This window comes from Lutra lutra, chromosome 16 (assembly GCF_902655055.1).
Source record: "Lutra lutra chromosome 16, mLutLut1.2, whole genome shotgun sequence".
NCBI classification, from domain to species: domain Eukaryota; kingdom Metazoa; phylum Chordata; class Mammalia; order Carnivora; family Mustelidae; genus Lutra; species Lutra lutra.
Genome location: NC_062293.1, coordinates 14,355,261 through 14,377,597, shown reverse-complemented (window position 1 = coordinate 14,377,597; position 22,337 = coordinate 14,355,261). Strand labels below are relative to the sequence as shown.

The window sequence follows — 22,337 nt, the reverse complement described above, 5'->3', positions numbered from 1 at the left end:
TGCGGGGCTCGATCCCAGGATCATGACCCGAGCCGAAGGCAGCCGCGTAACCAACTGAGCCACCCAGGCACCCCAAAAATCCCTTTTTGTAAAGTTATCCTGTCCCTATCCTAGAAATGAACAGCTAGGGATATGCAAAAGGTAAATTTGTAAACAATGATACATTCGCGTTATTAAAAATTCAAACAGTGCATAAAAAGTGCAAAGATGAAATAAAGATCATTAGCATTAGGTGGCTATATTCTTTGAAACATTCTGTGCATCTATTTCAGATAGGAGGGTGGATAGATAAAAGGGATTATAGGTTAATGGTTACACTTGGGAGAGTTTTAGGGGAGGATGGTAGAGCTTTTGATTGCTGATAATATTCTATTTCCTAACCTGAGTGGCATGTAAGTGGGAATATTCATTTTGAAATAATACTTGACCAGGACATTTAAACTTCAATAAAAATTTTTAAAATGTGATTGTATTATAGTTGTTATTTACTAAGAAGTGTTTAATTTTACTTTGGTAGAAGAGAAACGTAAGTGAAATTGAGAGATTCTTAAACACCAAATGCTTCTTCATAAGATTTCCTCTGAGATTAAGAAATAAATTATTAAATGAGGTGCCTGGGTGGCTCGTCTGCCTTCAGTTCAGATCATCATCTTGGGGCCTAGGATCAAGCCCCACATCGGGCTCTGCACTCAGTGGGGAGTCTGCTTGGGGATTTCTTTCCCTTTCCCTCTGTCCCTTCCCCACTGCATCCCCCCACCCCCTGCACACTTGCACCCTGCTCTCTCTCAAATAAATAAATAAAATAAATTTTTGAAAAAGAAATTGTTAAAAACATTGAGTTTATATTCATATTTTAGAAGATTTTATCTTTATTTCAATTTTGGACAGTTTCTGTTGACTTCTTAATACCAAAGAGAATGATTTTAATACACTTGTGATTTATTCATTTTTTTCATTGCCCACGTGTAGCTGTAGCCCCTAAATTTTCATATTTGAGAACACCTCACCTGCCTTTATATTTGAATGGCTTCCTGACCCACAGTTTTTATCTGAGTACAAGTTTAGAAACATTGCTCTTCCATTCCTTTGGTATTAAGGATCAAGAGAGTATTTTGACAATTTTTTTTTTTTTTTTTTTTTTTTTTGAGAGAGCGAGTGAGCATGAGCAAGGTGTGGAAGGGGAGGAGCAGAGGAAGAGGGAGAGAGAGCAGCTTAAGCAGACTCCATGCCCAGTGTGGAACCTAAAGCGGGGCTCAGTCTCCTGACCCTGAGACGATATGAGCCAAAATCAAGAGTCAGACACCTAACCAACTGAGCCAACCCAGGCACCCTGACAAATGTGTGTTTTGGTTTTTTTTTTAAAGATTTTATTTATTTATTTGACAGACACAGATCACAAGTAGACAGAGAGGCAGGCAGAGAGACGGGGAGGCAGGCTCCCTGCTGAGCAGAGAGCCCGATGCAGGGCTTGATCCCAGGACCCTGGGATCATGACCTGAGCTGAAAGTAGAGGCCTTAACCCACTGAGCCACGCAGGCGCCCCACAAATGTGTTTTTAAAAAAGTAAAATAGGGGTGGAAGAGCATGCAACTCTTGATCTCAGGGTTGTGAGTTTGAGCCCTGCCTCAGGCTCAAATGTTGGGTGTAGAGATTACTTAAATAAATGAAAAAACTTAAAAAAAAAAAAAAAGTTAAACATGGAGACAAAGGGACTGAGCTTTGTGCCACAGGTCCTCCCCCCCCAAAAATGTTTCTATGTGCCATCTTTTGTAGCTTTTTCAAATCAACTCTCTTTTGTTTTTAATAGGACTCAGATAATAAAGTTCTCTTAACTTCTAAGTTGCCTAAAGATAGCAAACAGGAAATGTGTTCAGCTCAGATCCAAGGCCCTAGGACAAGGAAGTTTCCCAAAGGAAAAAGGTAACATTATTGCAGTCTGTTTCCAGTTCCTTTGCAAAGGCATTTGAAGAAGGGAGTATACTCTCCAGATTTAGCTCTGAAGTCCAGTATGAAATACTTGTTAAAAGCATGCATTACAGCACATTTGGCTACTTAAATGTCACATGGTCATTTTATTACAGATATGAAAGCAGACCTGCAGTCTCATCCTGGGATTCAATCCTCTCCCAGAGACCAAGAAAGAGGTTAACAGAACAAGAATTACATTCAGTTTCTGAGAAACTCTCTCAACGGCTCTCTGAACTAGATTGGGCAAGTCTTATTTTTTATCTATATTGACTTTGCCATAGTTGGTGAATATTTAAGTGATCTAATTGAAGATGAACGCTAAGCTAAGGCACTAAAATTAGTTATGTCTTAGTTACTGTGAAAATGTTCCATAAATCAGGCAGGTAGGACATAGGATGAGAAGTCATCTCTTACTTAGCCTTTCATGATATAACCAAATTTGGTATGGATTTATCCTGATTTTTACTTAATTCTGATGAAAACTAATCATTTAAGTGATTACATTAAAATCTTTATTTTAGATACACCTGAGACAGATTTGGTATAAAATTAGATTTTGTGTAAAATTAGATCTCTTGATCCTCACAAATCCAGTATTACAATTTGGGGGTATCATTGAATAAATGTTTTAAATCCTTTTGTGATTTACTATAAAGTTTATTGAAACTGAATAGTCCATAGCACTGATATATACCTTCAAAAACTAAATATGCATAAGCATCTGAAAGTTATTAGTACCTAATTATGAGAAGAAGCTTTTTAAAGATTCTACTTTTCCAACTTGTATTCTGCTGAAATCTGTGAAAGATGTTGAAAAGTATTTTCTCAATAGATGTTAAAAAGTGCCCTGGGTGATCGAATTAAAGATAAGACTGACTATGAAGAAGACGGTATTGGAAACGAAGAGATGGAGAGTAGGAAGGATGAAACCCTGTCTCAGCACAGTGACAGCATCATGGAGTATGGGCCGAAGAAGCGAAGGCCAGGTACTTATCCCAGAGAAGCCAGGATAAGGATGTCCGAGGGATCCGTTTAGGGACTTCTATCTGTTTATGACTGGGTTTCTTATTTTAAATATTTCAGAAATACATAAAAGGTGCAAAAATAATAATACCTATATCTTCACCACCTAAAAGCAGATGCTAGTAATTATATATGCTTTACACCTTTTGAATTTAAAAATAAGAGTTGAAATCCCCTTTGTCCTCCCCACAGTGCATTTTTCCCCACCTTCAAAGAAACAACTCTCTCAAAGTTTATATCTTTTATCCGTTTTTATTTTGTTATTTTATTCAGATACAATTGACATACATCGTATTCACTGAAGGTGTACAGTATAATGATTTATTTATAGGTTGATTGATATGGATATAAATGATTGCCTCAGTACGTTAGTTAACATTTATCACTTCACATAGTTACAAGTTTTTTTCTTAAAATTTTTAAGATGGGATTTTTTGCAACTTCCAAATATACAATATGTTAACCATAGTCACCACACTGGACATTATATCTCCAGAACTTATTTATAATTGAAAGTTCGTACCTTTTGACCACTTTCACGCCCACCTCTGGCAACCAACTCTGTATCTATGAGTTTGGTTTTTTTAGATTCCACATATATATGAGATCATACATTATTTGTCTTTTTCTGTCCAACTTAATGTCGCTTAGCATAAGGCCCTCAAGGCCCATCCATATTGTCACAGATGGCAGGATTTCCTTTTTTTTTCCTATGGCTGAATAATATTCTTTTAAGTATTCTTCTTTATCCATTTATCTGTAGATGGGCATTTAGGCTGCTTCTCTATCTTGGCTATTGTAAATAATGCTGCAGTGAACATGGGGGTGCATGTATCTTTTAGAGGTAGTGATTTCTTTTCACTACTGGGTACCCAGAAGTAGTGTCACTGGATCTGTACTATACTACATAGTGGCTGCACCAATTTACATTCCCCCTACCAGTGCACAAGGGTTCCCTTTTCTCTCCATTCTCTCCAACTCTTAGTATCTCTCGTCTTTTTTATCATAGCCATTATTCTAAACCTGTAAGATGACATCTCATTGTGATTTTGATTTTGATTTCCATGATGACTAGTGATGTTGAGCTCTTCATGTACCTTTTTTTTTTTTTTAAAGATTTATTTATTTATTTGACAGACAGAGATCACAAGCAGGCAGAGAGGCAGGCCGAGAGAGAAGGCCGAGAGAGAGAGAGCCCTGCGGGGCTCGATCCCAGGACCCTGGGATCATGACCTGAGCCGAAGACAGAGGCTTTAACCCACTGAGGCACCCAGGAGCCCCTTTATGTACCTTTTGACCCTTTGTAGGTTGTCTGGGGGAAACTATCCAGTTTCTCTGCCCAATTTTTAATTGGATAGTTTTGGGGTTTTGTTGTTGTTTTGCTATTGAGTTGTATGAGTTCTTTATGTATTTTGGATATTAATTCTATATCAGATACCTGATTTGCAGATATTTTCTCCTGTTAGGTTGCCTTTTCATTTTGTTGATAGTTTCCTATGCTGTGCAGAAGCTCAGTATTGTCCCATTTGTTGATTTTTGCTTTTGGTATCAAATCCAAAAAAATCTTTGCCAAGAGCAATGTCAAGTAGCTTACCTGCTGTCTTATTCTAGGAGTTTATGGTTTCAAAGATCTTACTTTCAGATCTCTAATTCATTTTGGTTGATTTTTGCATATGGTATAAGATAGGTTATAGTTTCATTCTTTTGCATGTGGCTGTCCAGTTTTCCCAGTCCCATTTATTGAAGAGACTCTCTTTTCCCCATTGTATATTTTTGGCTCACTTGTAGTAAATTAATTGACCGTTTATGTGTGGGTTTATTTCTGGGCTCTGTATTCTGTTCCGTTGATCCTATGTGTCTTTTGTGCTAGTACTATATTGTTTTGACCGTATAGCTTTGTAATACAGATTGAAATCAGAAAGTGTGATGCCTTCAGCTTTGTTCTTTTTCAGGATCACTTTGACTATTTGGGGTGTTTTATGGTTCCATACCAATTCTGTGATTGTTCTCTTTCTGTGAAAATACCATTGGAATTTTGAAGGGATCACACTGAGTCTAGATGAATTTGGGTAGTTTGGGCATTTTAACAATATTAATTCTTTAAATCCTTGAGCATGGAATATCTTCCCATTTATTAGTGTCTTCTTTCATCAATGTCTTAAATAGTTTCAGTATATAGGGCTTTTATTTTCTTGATTAAATTTATTTGTAGGTATTCTATTCTTTGTTAAATTATCATTCAATTATAGTTAACATATAGTGTTAATTACTTTAAGGTATATAGTATAATGATTCAATAATAATGCTGTACATTTCTCAGTGCTTATCAAGATAAGTATACTCTTAATCTCCTCTTTTTTTACCCATCCTCCACCCACCTCCCCTCTGGCAACCACCGGCTCTCTGTATTTGAGTCTGTTTTTTTGTTGTTGTTGTTGTTTCTTTTTTTGTTTCTAAATTCCACATGTGGGTGAAATCATTTCTCTTTCTGATTTTTTTTTAACTTTGCATTCTACTCTCTAGGTCATCCATGTTGCAAATGAGAAGATTTATTCTTTTTTATGGCTGAGTATCTTTTAAGCAATTGTAAATGGGATTGTTTTCTCTTAGCATATAGTTCTTAGCATATAAAAAGCAATTGATGGGCGCCTGGGTGGCTCAGTGGGTTAAGCCGCTGCCTTCGGCTCAGGTCATGATCTCAGGGTCCTGGGATCGAGGCCCGCATCGGGCTCTCTGCTCAGCAGGGAGCCTGCTTCCCTCTCTCTCTCTCTCTGCCTGCCTCTCCATCTACTTGTGATCTCTCTCTGTCAAATAAATAAAATCTTAAAAAAAAAAAAAGCAATTGATTTTTGTATACAGATTTTTATATCCTGCAACTTTACTGAGTTTGTTCATTCTAACAGTTTTTGGGTAGGGTCTTTAGCGTTTTCTATAACTACTATAGTGTCATCTGCAAATACAGAGTTTTATTTTTTCTTTTTCAATTTCAATGCCTTTTTTTTTTTTAAGACTTTATTTTTAAGTAATCTCTACACTCAACATGGGGCTCAAACTCACAACCCTGAGATCAAGTCACATGCTCCACAACTGAGCCTGCCAGGTGCCCTTGAATGCCTTTCATTTCTTTTTCTTACCTAATTGCTCTGGCTAGGACTTCCTCTACTGTGTTGGATAAGAGCAGTAAGAGTAGGTAGGCATCCTTGTCATGTTCCTGAAATTAGAAGAAACACTTTCAGCTTTTCACCATTAAGCATAATGTTAGCTGTGGGCTTATCAAATATGGCCTTTATTATGTTGAGGTATATTCCCTTTATACCCAGTTTATTGAAAGTTTTTACCCTGAATGGACGTTGAATTTTGTTAAATGCTTTCTCTACATCTGTTGAGATGATCATATGTTTATCCTTCATTTTGTTAATGTGGCGAGTCACACTGATTTGTAGATGTGGAACCATCTTTGCATTGGAATAAATTCCACTTCATGATGGTGTTCATGATTCTTTCACTATACGGTTGAATTCACGGGAGTTTCGGTGGCTCAGTTGGTTAAGTGTCCAACTCTTGCTTTTGGCTCAGGTCATGATCTCAGGCTAGTGAGATCAACCCAGGCATTGGGCTACATGCTCAGCAGAGTCTGCTTCTCTCCCTCTGCCTCTCCCCCTGCTCATGCACATACACATACACATACTTTCTCTCTCTAAAATAAATGTTTAAATATATCCATATACACACACATGTACACACAGTTGGATTCATTTGCTAATATTTTGTTGAGATTTTTGCATCTATGTTCATCCGTATTTATTTTGCATCAGTATTCATCATTATGCCTGTAATTTTGTTGTGCTGTCCTGTCTAGTTTTGGTATCAGGGTAATGCTGGCCTTCTAAAATGAGTTTGGAGCTATTCCCTCCTCCTCCATTTTTTTGGAAGAATTTTAGAAGGATTGGTATTAATCCTTCATTTTTTTTTTAAAGATTTTTTTTTAAATTTATTTATGACAGATCATAATAGGCAGAGAGGCAGGCAGAGGCAGGGGTTGTGGGGGGAGCAGGCTCCCTGCTGAGCAGAGAGCCCGATGCGGGGCTCGATCCCAGGACCCTGAGATCATGACCTGAGCCGAAGGCAGAGGCTTAACCCACTGAGCCATCCAGGCGCTCCAGGTATTAATTCTTCTTTAAATGTTTGGTAGAATTTACCAGTGAAGCTGTCTGGTCCTAGACGTTTTAGTTTGTTGGGTGGTTTTTGACTACTGACATAATCTTATTTGTAATTAGTCTGTTCAGATTTCTGTTACTTCCTGATTAATTCTTGGTAGGTTTGATGTTTTTAGGAATTAACCCATTTCTTATAGGTTGTCCGATTTGTTGGCATAAAATTGTTCATAGTAGCTTATGATCCTTTGTATTTCTGTGGTTTTTATTAGTTGTAATGTCTCCTTTTTAATTTCTAGTTTTACTTATTTGAGTAAAATTTTTCCATGATTAAGTCTAGCCAAAGATTTATCTCTATTTTATCTTTTAAAAACAAGCTGTTAGTTTCATTGGTCTTTTCCCCTTTTTTGGTGTTTGTTTCACATATTTCTGTTCTTATCATTGTTACTTCCTTTCTTACAACTTTGGGCTTCTTTTGCTTTTTTTTTTCTTTTTTTCCCTAGTCCCCTTAAGGAGTAAAGTTGGGTTGAGATCTTGTTTCTCTTTTTTTCTTCCAATTTTATTGAGATAGAGTTGATATACAGCACTGTGTATGTGTACGTATGATGACTGGATTTACATATCTTGTGAAATGATTACCAATAACTAATCAACATCCATTATCTACAGATACAAGAAAAAGCAAGTTTATTTTTCCCTTGTGTTGAGAACTCCAAAGATCTACCATAACTTTCAAATATGGCAGAGTTACCTATAGTCATCATGTTGTACACTATATTCCTAGTACTAATTCATCTTATAACTAAAATTTTTTACCTTTTGACCACCTTCATCAAATTCCTCCCTCACCTTCCTCTGGTAACCAGTAATCCAATATTTTTTTGTGTGAGTTTGCCCCCCCCCCTTTTTTTTAAGATTCCAAGTATAAGTGGTTTCTTACAGGTCTCATGTAGACCCTACATATAAGTGAGATGATATAGTAATTCTTTCAAGGTCCATATCCATGTTGTCACAAATGACAGATTTTCTTCTTTTTTTTAATTGAATTTATTTATTTGCCAGAGAGCACAAGCAGGGGGAGCAGCAGGTAGAGGGAGAAGTAAGCTCCCCACTGAGCAAGGGGCCTGATGCAGGACTCAATCTGAGGACCCTGGGATCATGATTGGAGCCGAAGTAACCAACTGAGCCACCCAGGCACCCCAGATTTTCTTCCTTTTTATGACTGAATAATTCATCCATTGTTAGACAATGTGTTCATATCTTGAGTCTTGTAAATTCTTTTATGAACACGGGATAGCAGATAATCTGTACCCCAGTGTTTTCGTTTTCCTTGAATATATTCCAGGAGATAAAATTGCTGTATCATATGATAAATTATATTTTTAATTTTTTGAGGAACTTCCATACTCTTTTCTATGGTGCCTGTACCAATTTACATTTCTACCAACAGTGCACAAGGATTTTCTTTACTCCATAGCCTCTCCAACTCTTTTTATTTCTAGTCTTTTGGTGATAGCCATTCTAACAGCCATTCTAACATTCTAATAAAGTGGTATTCCACTGTAGCTTTAGTTTGCATTTCTGTAATGATGAGTGGTGTTGAGCACTTCATGTACCTGTTGGCTACTTGTAAATCTTTTATGGAAAAATGTCTCTTCCATTCCTCTGTCCCATTTTTAAATTTGATTATTTGGCTTTTAGCTATTGAGTTGTAGGAGTTCTTTATATATTTTGGATATATATTTGGATATTAACCCTTTATCAGATCTGTAATTTGCAAATATTTTTTCACATTCCTGAAGCTTTCTAGTTTGATGTAGTCACACTAATTTTTTTTATTTTGTTGCTTGTACTTTAGGTGTCATATATCTTGTTTTTTAACATATGCATTTATCTTAGAACTGCTTTTGCTACATCCCATAGGTGGGTTGGTTTTTTTTTTTTTTTTTTGGCCTGTTTTATTAAACAAACGGGTTGTTTTATTTTAGAGCAGGCTTGTGTGAATAGGGGGTGGTGTGAGAGGGAAAGAGGGGAGAGAGCATTCCAAACAGGCTCCACACCCAGCATGGAGCCCTATGCAGGGTTTGATCCCACAACCCTGAGATCATGACCTGAGCTGAAATCAAGAGTTGGACACTTAACTGACTGAGACACGCAGGTGCCCACTACATCCCATAGTTTTTGATATGTTTTATTTCCTTTTCCATCTGAAGATTTTTTAAAATTTCTCCTTTGATTTTTTTTTCTTTGACCTTCTAGTTCAATAGTATATTGTTTAATCCTTATATATTTGTGAATTTCCCAGTTTTCTTGTAAATGCTTTCTAATTTTATGCCATTGTGTCAGAAAAGATGCGTGATATGATTTCAATCTTCTTAACTTTATTAAGATTTGTTTGATGGCCTAACATATGATTGGTCCTGGAGAATGTTCCTGTATGCTTGCGAAGAATGTATATTCTGCTGCTTTGGGATAGAATATTCTGTAAATGTCTATAAGTGTCTGTTAAGTGTCATATTACTATTTCTCCTTTCTATTTTAGATTTATTAATATTCACTTTACATATCTACATACTCCTGTGTTTTGTGCATACTTAGAAATGTTACATACTCTTTATGATTTGTCCCTTTTATTATATAATGATCTTTGTTTCTTGTTACAATCTCTGTCTTAAAGTCTGTTTTGTCTGATAGAAGTATAGCTACCATAGCTTGCTTTTGGTTTCCATTTGTGTGAAATACCTACTTCACTTTCAAACTGTGTGTGTCCTTAAAGTTTGAATCTTGCAGTCAGCATGTAGTCGTGTCTGGTTTTTTATCAATTTAGCCCACTCTCTTTTGATTGGAAAATTTAGTCCATTGACTTTTAAAATAAGTGTCAGCTTAGTGTTGCTGTTTTGTAATTCCTCTGTTCTCTTGCTTTGTGATTTGATGATTTCCTCTATGCTCAGTCTTCTTTATCTTTTGTGTATCTGTTAAAGGTTTTTGCAAACCTATAGTAGGTTTGCAAACCTAAAACCTAAAGCCTATATAAAACGTCTTCTAGTATTCTAAGTTGATAACAAATTAGAATGCATACTGGAGTTCTATATTTTTACTCTTCTTGCTCCCATACTTAATTCTTAATGTCATAATTTACATCATTTTACCTTGTGTAGCCATTAAAAAATTGTTATTTTTGCTACTTTTGTCTTTTAACTTTCATGCTAGATTTAGACGTGATTTGCCCGCCAGTTACATTAGACTTCTCTGAATCTAACTATATATATTTACCTTTGCTAGTGAGATTTGTACTTTCATATGCTTTCCTATTACTAAGTAGCACCCTCTTATTTAAAGAAGCATCTTAAAAATTTCTTGTAAGGCTGTTCTAGGGTAAATGAATTCTGCTTCAGCTTTTGCTTGTGTGGAAAACTATTTCTCCAGTTCCAAAGGACAATTTTGCTGAGTCAAATAGCTTTTCTTGGCAGTTTTTCTCTTTCAGCACTTTGAATATATTGTGCTATTCCCTTTGGGCCTGAAAAGCTTCACCTGAAAAATCTAAGGATAGTGGTATGGGGGTTCCCTTGTACATAACAAGTTGTTTTTCTCTTGTTACTTAAAAGATTCTCTCAAATTAAATTTGACTATTTATTTATAGTGAATGTTAGTGTGGGGTCTTTGGATTCATCTTATTTGAAAGTTTCTGGGTTTCCTGGATCCGGATATCTGTTTCCTTTGCCCAGGTTAGGGGAGTTTCTGGCCGTTATTTCTTTGAATTGGCTTTCTGGCTTTGTTTGCTCTCTTCTCCTCCTGGGACCCTTATAGTATATGTATTGGTCCACTTGCTGGTGTCCCACAAATCCCTTAAGCTATCTTCACTCTTTTTTATTCATTTTTCTTTTTGCTCCTCTGTCTAGATAAGTTCCACAGTTCTGTCTTTTGAGTTTGCTAATATTTTCTTCTGCTTCATCTAGTCTGTTGATCCCCTGTATTGAATTTTTCAGTTTAGTTACTATATTTTTTAATTATGTGACTGTTTGATACTTTATGTTTTCCGTTTGTTGAGAGTCTCATTTTGCGCACAGATGGTTCTCCTGATCTTGGTGAGCATGTTTATGACCACCATTTTAAAGTCTTCATCAAGTTGGAGTCCTTATCTCTGTTTTACTAAGGTTTATCTGACTTTATCTCATTCTTTTGTTTAGAATGCATTCTTCTTTTTCTTCGTTTTTCTGTCTCTGTTGGCCTCTGTGCACTAAGTAAAACAGCCACTCTTCCAGGCTTGAAGGAGTCGTGCCTGTCCCTAGCTCTCGGGTGTCTGAAACCTTTGTGATAGTCCAAACGGCCACCTTTGTTCCTACCGGCTCCCGACACCTGAGCGTGTGCCAAGGCCCATTTCGGTGTCACTTTGTTTCTCGTTCACCTGAGGTATAGGAGTCTTCCAGCTAGTTTCTGGATTCCCTTCTGAGGGAATTGTTCCATGTATAGCTGTAGATTCAGTGTGTCTGTGGGAGGAGGTGCATTCAGGAGCCTTTGTATTGCCATCTTAAACTGGAACCTTCTCATTTCTGTTTTTATAGGGTAACAGCTCATATTTACTTACAAATGATACTGTGTTATTCTGCAACTTGTTTCTGTTAATGCTTTAAAAATCTCTGTTGAGGGGCGCCTGGGTGGCTCAGTGGGTTAAGCCGCTGCCTTCAGCTCGGGTCATGATCTCAGGGTCCTGGGATCGAGCCCCGCATTGGGCTCTCTGCTCAGCATGGAGCCTGCTTCCTGCTCTCTCTCTGCCTGCCTCTCTGCCTGCTTGTGATCTCTGTCTGTCAAATAAATAAATAAAATCTTTAAAAAAATAAAATAAAACTAAAAATCTGTGTTGATATTTATAGATCCAGTCAGTTCATTCATTTTTATTAAGTTCCACTTGTATGAAAATATGTATCACCATTTCCTTTATTGTAGGACATATAGGTTGCAAAAGTGTAGTTATGAAAAGTAGAAACAATGAACAGCCTGTAACATGGGCAAAGATTTCTCTAGAATTTTAGGCCACCTGGCTGGCTTAGTTGTAGAGCATGGGACTCTGGATCTCAGGGTTGTAGAGAGCACGGGATTCTTGATCTCAGGGTTGTGGGTTGTAAGTTCGAGCCCCATGTAGGGAATAGAGTTACTTAAAAAAAAAAAAAAGAAAAAAAAGTTTCCATAGGCTCTACATCTAGTAGAACTGCTTTTTACTACGAAAATGTATTTTTTTCTCTTGATTGTTTCCTCTTCCTCCCCTTAAACTTTGCCAGTAATTGCTAGCTTAGCCTCACCTAGTAACCTACATGTGTCCCTTCTGTACACATAAACGTATCCCATCTTAAAAACTCACCGTAAGTCAAAATGTTATTTTCATTGGATCTTCAATGAAAAGAATACATTATGAATGTCATAAAAACATCATTTAAAATCAGTTGTGCAAGTCCGTTTTTCTTAAGATCTTACTTTTTTATGATTTATCTATTTTAGAGAGAGAGGAGGTAAGCAAGCCAGTAAAAGGGCTGAGGGAGAGGGAGAAAGCATCTTAAGCAGACTCCCCACTGAGCCTGGAGCAGGACACCGGCTTCCTCTTAGGACCCTGAGATCCTGACCTGAGCCAAAACCAAAAGTTGGATGTCCAAGGGACTGAACCCTGTAGATGCCCCAGTCTTATTATTATTATTTTTTAAAAGTAATCTCAGTGCCCAACATGGGGCTCAAACTCATGACCCCAAGATCAAGAGTTGCATACTCCACTGACAGACCAATCAGGCACCCCCTTAATATATTTGAAATGAATTCGAAAGATTTGAATTAAAAGAGTGAAAAAATAAAAAGCTTAGGGAAATTTGAATTCTATGGGAAGGTTTATCTATAAAGATATCAAACTAATTTTCTTAACCTTAGAATTACTCACTTTTCTGAAAAGGCATGGAGTCTCCCTCTACACAACTAGCAGATGCCCAAGTACAACTAAAAACAGTGGAACATAAAACTGTTTATGAAGTGACTTGTTAGATCTCTTAGGCAGTATGGAATTAGGGGTAACTTAACTACATAAGGAAAAATTGGGACTACTTAGAAAATGCTGAATTATGTTAACCTTTTCTTCTAAGCATGTTGCTTTATAAGGGTAAGATGTAGATGTACTTATATCCTACCTCCTCAGGACCTAGGTAGGTGTAAAAGGATAGCAGACATATGGCTTCGATGATTTAACATTTTCTTTCTCCAGCACCACTTCCTTCCACTTAATTCCAATGTTGCTCCATTTTCAACCCAAAGTTGAAAAGCACCTAAGTGCTTTTTTGAGACTGTATACCGTTGTGTGTATTGGTCAGACTAAACGTTACAAATAAATACAAATTAGTTAGGGGCACCTGGGTGACTCAGTCATTAAGTGTCTGCCTTCAGCTCAGGTCATGACCCCAGGGTCTTGAGATTGAGCCCCACATCTGGCTCAGCAGGGAGTCTACTTCTCTCTCTGCCCCTACCCCCACTCGTGTGCTCTCTCAAAAATTTTTTTGAAGATTTTTTATGTATTTATTTGACACAGAGAGAGAGAGATCACAAGTAGGCAGAGGAGCAGGCAGAGAGAGGGGGGGGAAAGCAGACTCCCTGCTGAGCAGAGAGCCCGATGCGGGGCTCAATTCCAGGACCCTGAGATCATGACCTGAGCCAAAGGCAGAGGCTTATTAACCCAATGAACCACTCAGGCGCCCCTCTTCTCAAAATTTTTTTTAAAAAAATACAAATTAGTTACAGGAAAGAGTACATTTAGCACATTCACAGTCATTCTTTTTGGATTTGTTAATTTTACTATTTGATTTCCAACTTAACATTTCTGGCTCTATAGGAACTAATGGTACATGTCTCTTCCATGTTTTAGGACTTTCCACGCATAGAAAGCCACCCTACAGATCTCATTCGCTCTCTCCATCTCCAGTTAACAAAAATACACTGTTCCATATAGAGAGAAAACGTCAGCGAAAGCCAAAAGAAACAGATATTCGCCAATTCCAAGCAAAGGTACATCCCATCTTTGACTATGATTGGAAAGCAGGCAATACCATTTACCTTCAACCAAATACTACAGTGAATGTCCTGCTGATTAAAGGCTTCAGGTGCATTTAATATTCTCGAACTGAGTGGATGGTAGGAGATTATGTGACATAGCTTTTATGTCCCCCCTCCCACCTTTATGGAACATAAAATTTATACTTGTGATACTCTAAGAAAACTAACCTTGTCAGATATAACCCAGTACTCAGCGGATTCAAAAAGAGTAGATCATTGTGGGTTGATATTTTCAGAGAGTGCTTCAGAAAGGATGAGAATTGGAGGTGGATTAAAAGTGATAGGCTAGTTGAGTTTCAGGTAGGATTAAAGTGCCAAGACAGGAATGAGAGGAGGTGGTTAAGATTCAATATGGAGAATGTATGATTACCAAGGAAGGCTTTCTGCTGTGGAATAGGGATTTTGAAATGCAGATTAATTTAGAACATGTACATTGTTTGCTATAGTATGTTTTATGATCGTGAAATAGTGAAAAACTGAAATTAATTCAAATGTCTTATAATAACATGTAACTTCCATTCAAGGGACTATGAAAGTAATAAAACCGGAGAACAAAAAATGGGTTGTGTCCCATTTTGGGGTTATGTCCCAATTACATGTCTGTTAAATATGTTTATAATGTTTATAATATAATATTAAATATATTTAGTGTAACAGGGACCCAAAAGGAACTTTAAAAAAAAAAAAAGGAATGACAGAATCTTAGGTTAATTTTTTCCCCTATATTTTCATTTTTATATGCTTTTATTAACTGTAATGTCATATGGCTTTCTCTGCTCTAGGCACTAACTGAAGCATTTGAAAGGGAACTAAGAAGAAATAAAGTTCAAGAGAATATTGGATCTCTAGGAATAAATGAGGAGGAAACAGTGGGTAAAAGTCTCTACTATTGATCAGATCAGTGGAAGTACAGAGATCTTTTTAAATTTTTTTTATTTGAAGAAAAACTTTTTAAAAAGATTTTATTTGTCAGAGAGAGCACACGCAAGCAGGGGGAGTGGCAGAGGGAGAGGGAAAAGCAGACTCCTCGCCTAGCAAGGAGCCCCATGTGGGACTTGATCTCAGAACCCTGGGATCATGACTCAAGCTGAAGCAGATGCTTGATACCAAAAGATACCAAACACTTTTCCTTCCTGCCCAAAACGCCCATCAGTTTTTAAGAGGTTCTGTTCATCAAGGGTTTAAAAGATAGTTGGGGGACACCTGGGTGGCTCAGTTGGTTAAGACGCTGCCTTCGGCTCAGATCATGAGCATAGGGTCCTGGGATCAAGTCCCGCATCGGGCTCCTTGCTCTGCAGGGAGCCTGCTTCTCCACCTCTGCCTGCCACTCTTCCTACCTGTGCGTGTGCACGCTCGCTCTCTCTCTCTCTCTCTCTCTGACAAATAAATAAAAATCTTTAAAAGATAGTTGGGGCTGACAGGTGAAAGGGGAGTGAGGAGATCCCACTTACTCTGTGCCTGGGTGGAAGAAGCACAAAGCAGACATGTCCATCGCCTTTTCAAAAGGATGGTTACAGAAACTAAGTGAAAACAGGAAAAATGCTTGTGCTGGAATGTTCATGAACAAAACAGGATATAAAATACAGTATGGTTATAATAAACATTATTTAAGAACCTTTTTAGTTTACATGGAAAAAGTTGCCAAAGAAGCCAGTACATCAAAACATTATTAGTGGTTGTATTTAGGGTGTGGGACTACAGTGACACTGAAACTCAAAAAGGATTCAGTGCTTTTTAACATTCCAAAGGGTGCCAGAAGCCAAAAGATGCTTTTAACTCAGATAAACACTAACCAGATTTTAGAAATTGGAAGTAAGGTGTTTGGTTGGGGATTAGTTAGCTATTTTTTTCTTTCCATGTGTACTATTTAAGATAATGTATGAGAGAGTTATTAGACTTTTATTTGTATTCTGTTTTATGTCTGCTCCTAAGGAAAAAACATACAGAGAAGCTGCTCATAAAGGAACTCCAAAACGTAGTCAGCCCTGGAAGACTTACTCTAGAAAAGCCACAACTCCAAGTCCAAGAGGTGGCTTGCCAAAGCCAAATAAAGCAGTTCCAAGTAAGAACCACAAAATTGTACTTTATGGAAAACTGGCATTCTTTGAAAGTGTGTGCTACATTCCAAGGACACAGCACTGAAAACTTAACATCCACCCGTTAGCTGGAGAAAGTTCCTCTTTTATCACTGCCATATGCTAGAAAGATAAAAGTTGTAAATAAGGCATTTATTTAAAACTCTTAATAACCTTTGGAGGCCCATATATTGGAACCGGAGGCACAAATGGGCACAGGACTACCCGCTGCTCCAGCTGCAGCTTCACTCTGCTCACTCACACTAGTTGCTTCTTCGTTTCTGGGAAGTTAGTAGAACCCAAGCGTTGCTCCAAAGCAAGCAGATGTCCCGTCCAGCCCTGTTATATTGACAGCTGGTGCTAGTGAGTGTTCGAGTCCTGTTACAAGGAAAACGAGGTCATGTGAAATGCCAGGGTTGCATTTCAAACGCTGCTGGCCTTCTAACGACATCCCACCAGACAGAGACTTTGCCTCCCAGTAGGGCTGAGGAGTGTTCGGCCACACACACAGCGTCCACCCCAGTCGCTGAGTCAGCTGAGCAGTTAGGATGGACTTCACCAGAACAACATGTCATCAGTCAGAATGTTGAGCTGATTCTCATCCTTACCGGTAGTTGGTATACTCGGATCAAAGGAGTGCGGAAGTTAATGACATATGTTTACATTTAGTCTCCAGGATCAGAACTGCATCACTTATAAAGCTTTGCTCTACCAGGAAGGTAGAATGAGAGTGCTTATTAAAAGCTATCAGCAAGTCTCTCAGATTAAAGGGTTTTGTGCTTGTTTTGTTTTACCTTACAGTGAAAGTAAATGAACACAGTCTCCTGCCCCTCATGCTGGAGCAGTTTCCATTTCTCTATGTTTCTGGCCAAACACTAAGCAAAATGTGGAAACAGCAAATTACACAGGTTGAACAGCTCAAAAAAGATGCATATAGAGAAAATCGATCAAAGAAAAAACTCCAGGATGAAGTAAGTTAACTGTCAATTACAAGCTTAGGAATATAAACCAGAAAGGGGAAGAGCTTATCCTTCAGAATTTAGTGAATAGCAGTATTAACCTTCTTCCTTTCTGTCCCTCTTAAAGATAGAAGAAGCCTTAAAAAGGCATGACCTCCTTACTGCACTTGTCAAGAAAGAATATGAACATAACAGGAGACTGGTATGTTAAGAGCAGGTTGAGTATTACAGTTTTGAGTTTGTAAGTTACATTAATTACTTGTGTTTATACAGCTGGGTAACAGATCCACAGACGTCTGTCTTTAACACTTGCCTGTGGAAGCATCTGAGGCTGTAACCAAAACTGATGAGGGGCAAAGGTGCTAAGTACTTTATACAGTTTCCTTTGGTTTTTATAGTAACATAATGGACATGTTTTCTCTGAGAATGCTAACATATTTGGTCCCACTTTCTCAGCAAGGGGCAAGGTTGAGATCTTAAGTCTCTGCCTCCACAGCAACTTCAAGGTACCAGGTGGTTGTAAGCTAGTGTCGTTTGTCCTCTTTGATCTAAGCTCGAAAGTAGAGAACTGAGCTAGTTTAACACCCTCCCTTCTGCTTTGGATTGAGAATTCTACAGAGCACATCATCTTCTGTTGAGTATGATGGAGAGGACAGAGGTCAAAGACAGTATGTCGGAAGAAGGGATTTTAAAATTCTTGGTTGAGATAAGCAGTGAGAAGTATACTACTAAACAATTTCAGACGAAGAAGGGGAATGGCTTTTTTCTACTCCTTTTAAGCTTGCATCTGGGTGTGGCTTTAGGCGACCCCCTAGGGGACACGGGAGATGAGATGTGCAATTCCACTAAGATTGCATACAGCAGTAATGGCTCATTGGGGCAGCCTTCTAGACTGGTGATGACCCTACCAACAGCTGGAAGGCTTCTGGGGGTTGACATTTTGTCAGAGTCTCTGCCCATGTATTAGGCCACTGGCCCCGCAGGCTTGGCTCACTCCTCGAAGACTTTGTGATGGGGAGTGGGGCAGCTAAGAATGCCAGAGTCTGTCTTCCTCTTGTCCTTACTACCTCTTTTTCACTTTCCCTTTCCCAGCAAGACTTCAAGGACCGCATTCATAGGCAGAAGTTGACACAGTCAAAGATAACAGAAAATCGGCAGCAGATCGTCCGTGCCCGAAAATACTACGATGATTATAGAGTTCAGTTGCGTGCAAAAATGATGCGAATGAGGACCCGGGAAGAAATGGTAAATACAAGTTTTTGTTTTTTGTTTTGAAGATCGATTGATCTATTTTAGAGAGGGTGAGGGAGTGAGCGAGGGGGAGGGGCAGAGGGAGAGAGAATCTCAAGCAGACTCCCCATTGAGCTCCGAGCCCGATGTGGGGCTCCATCTCATGACCCCGAGATCATGACCTGAGCCAGAAAGCAGAGGTCAGATGCTTAACCAACAGCCACCCAGGTGCCCCGTAAATACAGCTTTTTATGTAACCCTGTCAAAAGGGTGAATTTTATCTGTTAGTTTTCAGGACTACCTTCTTTGTGACTCCTGTCCCAATTTGCATCCATAACCCAAATGTAAGTCCTAAAGTGCCAGCTGCGAGAGTTTCAACTTGTCCATGCCTCATTTTGTTACCCGCATGGTACATCCCAGTCTGCTCCCAGTTTCTGGTGCCCTCATTCCCTCTAACCTCCTATATGTGTCCTCCAGTGCAACTGCTTCTAGGGGTTTGAGAATGTGTTAGAAGGGACAGGGATTTAAAGTGTGTCTAGATGACCTGGATTCCACATAAAACCGGGAAAGGAGTGTAGGACGAATGCTCTGTGAAGTATTTCCCCACAGTATTTGTTCTCCCACCCTAATCAGGCTGAAATGCTTAATCTTTTGGGATTCCAAACTGGCAGTAAATTACATCTCTAGAGTAAAACATTAAGGTAATTACAGTTAACGGGCATACTACTGTCATCCTCATTTCTAGAGGATACTGAGGCTTTGAGAGGTTATATAACTTGACTAAGGTAACACCGCTGACTAATGACAGCGTGGCTGTAAGGACAGTGGGCATATCTACCTTCTGTGAGTAATTTGTTTTCCTCCAGCCCTGTTCAAGGATAATCACCTCACCTCGGTTGTGCACATGTGTAAATGCACCATTTGTTTCTTCTCTGGCTCAGGTTCTTTCACTGTATATGTGGCTGCTTGAGAATTGAATTTTGGGGATACAGGAAAGGATGCTAAACACCACTGGTCATTAAGGAAGTACAAATAAAAACCACAATGGGAAACAACTCGCTAAAATGGTTAAAAAAAAAAAAAAGGTGTTGGCAAGGATACGGAGAAGTTCCAGCCCTCGTGCAAGGCTGGCAGAGTGGCGCAGCCACTTTCGATCGCAGTCTGCAAGTTCGTCAGAACATTAGCCTGGCTACCCCGTGACTCTGTAATTTCACTGCGAGGCATACAGCCACACAAATAACCTGTGTACAGTAGCCTACAGCAGCTTTATTTATAAAACGCAAAAAGAGGAAAAAAACCTCAAAGGCTCATCAACTGATGGATAAACAAAATGTGATAGTCCCATATCAAGGTATTATGTGGCAGTAAAAACGAATGAACCTTGAAAACATGGCAAGTGAAAGAAGCCAGATACAAAAGGCCACATATTTTGTGATTTTAAGAAATAATCCAGATTAGGCAAATTTAGAGATCTAGAAAGTATTTTAGTGGTTGCAGGGGGTGGGTGAGTGACTGCTGATGGGTATAGGGCTTCTTTCTGAAGTGATGGTGATGGTTGCAAAATTCTGAATATATAAAAATCTGTTGAGGGGCGCCTGGGTGGCTCAGTGGGTTAAAGCCTCTGCCTTCGGCTCAGGTCATGATCTCAGGGTCCTGGGATCGAGCCCCGCATCGGGCTCTCTGCTCAGCGGGGAGCCTGCTTCCTCCTCTCTCTCTGCCTGCCTCTCTGCCTGCTTGTGATCTCTCTGTCAAATAAATAAATAAAATCTTTAAAAAAAAAAAAAATGCTTCTAATTCCTCTATGAAAGTTCGGCATAACTTTATTTTTCTAACTAAACGACAGATATTTAAGAAATTGTTTGAAGAAGGTTTACAAATTCAAAAGCAAAGATTACGAGACCTAAGAAACTATGCCAGAGAAAAACGAGCTGAACAAAAGATACAGCACCAGAATGAACTAGACTCGATGGAGAACTACTATAAAGACCAGGTGAGCTCACAGTTGCTGGTTCACATTCTCATGTGCTTCGTTGACCACCTTGTGTCAAAAATCAGCTTACTCTATTTTATGAAAAACCTCCGCAGAGTAACTCAGCCTGTCACTACACTGGTCAGACTGACCATTCATGATAAGCTAGTACTTGGCCACAGTACAGACTCTCTCTATTACCCTATTTCTTTTAAAATAAAGATTTTAAGTCTGAACATTATATATCACAATTGTTAAATTTGGGCTACAGGATAAACATTCGGGTTTTTTTCCTCTCTACCCACAGTTTTCATTGCTGGCAGAAGCCATATCCCAAGAACGTCAGGAACTCAAAGCCAGAGAGAAATCCCAGGCCCAGGTAATAATTAACAGGATAGAAATCATTGATTTACATTTTTAAGAACTAGAAAACAACTGTGTTACATCTGTGATCCCAAACATTTATTCTTTGGTTAATCCTGTAAGTAGGATTTATCGTGTGTTAACTTTACCTGTTCAGTCTCTGTAAGAAGGACTGCTAAGTTATTAAAATTGCAGAAGCTTGAGGAGCTGGAAGGTAAAGGGGGAATAAAAATGGACGGGGGAGGGACGCCTGGGTGGCTCAGTTGGTTAAGCAGCTGCCTTCGGCTCAGGTCATGATCCCAGAGTCCTGGGATCAAGTCCCACATCGGGCTCCTTGCTCGGCAGGGAGCCCGCTTCTCCCTCTGCCGGCCACTCTGTATGCCTGTGCTGCTCTCTCTTCCTCTCTCTCTCTCTGATAAATAAATAAATAAAATCTTTAAAAAAAAAAAAATGGACGGGGGAGGTGCCTGGGTGGCTCAGTGGGTTAAGCCTCTGCCTTCAGCTCAGGTCATGATCTCAGGGTTCTGGGATCGAGCCCCGCATCGGGCTCTCTGCTCAGCGGGGAGCCTGCTTCCTCCTCTCTCACTGCCTGCCTCTCTGCCTACGTGTGATCTCTGTCTGTCAAATAAATAAATCTTTTTTTTTTTTAAGATTTTATTTATTTGACAGAGAGATCACACGTAGGCAGAGAGAGAGGGGGAAGCGGGCTCCCCGATGAGCAGCGAGCCCGACGCGGGACTCGATCCCAGGACTCTGGGATCATGACCTGAGCCGAAGGCAGCGGCTTAACCCACTGAGCCACCCAGGCGCCCCAAATAAAATCTTTAAAAAAAAAAAAAAAAAAATGGACGGGGGCCTGGACAAATGTTGTTACTAGCAGGATGACCCGAGTTCTCTTTTAGACACTGTATAAGGTGAAGAGGGAGCTGAGATCGAAGATGGAGAAGGAAATTCAGCAACTGCAGCACATGATAACCCAGAACGACGAGGACTCTTTCTTCCGGGAATTAGAAGCTGAGCGCTTCAGAGCTCGGCTTCATCTGGCTTCTTTTCAGTACAGTAAGAATCCCTTCCTCTGAGGCCCGATTTTATAAGTGCTTTCTGGAAGCCTTGACTAGGACAGAGCTAGAACTGAGCCAGTAAAGAGTCTAAACCAGGAGACTCATTTCTATATGCCTTACTTATATATTCACTCCAATACTTTTTATGATGTAATTTTTTTTAAATAAAAATCATTTTCTCCAAGTATACCACTTTGAATTTATGACTTAGGAGGGGGGATAAGGCACACATTGACTGGTCAGAGTTGCACTAGAGTAACAAGCCTCGCTTGAGCAGCCAGCTCCTGAAGCCTGTTGCTGTAGTTCAGTAAAAACTATAAAAATCTCTAATTCAGAGAAGCGCTAGGTGTGGGCTTGTCATCAGAGGTGGGAGCTGGGGTTAAATCTTTTAAGATACTGTGTAAATGGGTAGAGATGTTTCATCTGGTGGCGGGAGGATGAGAATTCGTGTCTGT

General features: G+C 39.1%; 1 protein-coding gene across 4 annotated transcripts in view; it reads left to right on the top strand.

The window, feature by feature from the left end:
• The window catches only part of CEP95 (centrosomal protein 95), a 41,529-nt gene extending 19,460 nt beyond the window's left edge, over positions 1 to 22,069 (top strand). For all 4 annotated transcript variants that reach the window (XM_047708996.1, XM_047708997.1, XM_047708994.1 and 1 more), the window contains 12 exons: positions 1,808 to 1,920; positions 2,082 to 2,211; positions 2,801 to 2,954; positions 14,038 to 14,177; positions 15,008 to 15,094; positions 16,158 to 16,287; positions 17,102 to 17,271; positions 17,387 to 17,461; positions 18,352 to 18,504; positions 20,333 to 20,479; positions 20,766 to 20,837; positions 21,724 to 22,069. In XM_047708996.1, the coding sequence (XP_047564952.1) occupies positions 1,808 to 1,920; positions 2,082 to 2,211; positions 2,801 to 2,954; positions 14,038 to 14,177; positions 15,008 to 15,094; positions 16,158 to 16,287; positions 17,102 to 17,271; positions 17,387 to 17,461; positions 18,352 to 18,504; positions 20,333 to 20,479; positions 20,766 to 20,837; positions 21,724 to 21,900 (1,548 nt within the window). In that variant the 3' untranslated portion in view covers positions 21,901 to 22,069. The remainder of the gene's footprint in view (positions 1 to 1,807; positions 1,921 to 2,081; positions 2,212 to 2,800; positions 2,955 to 14,037; positions 14,178 to 15,007; positions 15,095 to 16,157; positions 16,288 to 17,101; positions 17,272 to 17,386; positions 17,462 to 18,351; positions 18,505 to 20,332; positions 20,480 to 20,765; positions 20,838 to 21,723) is intronic.
• Positions 22,070 to 22,337: the final 268 nt, after the last annotated feature.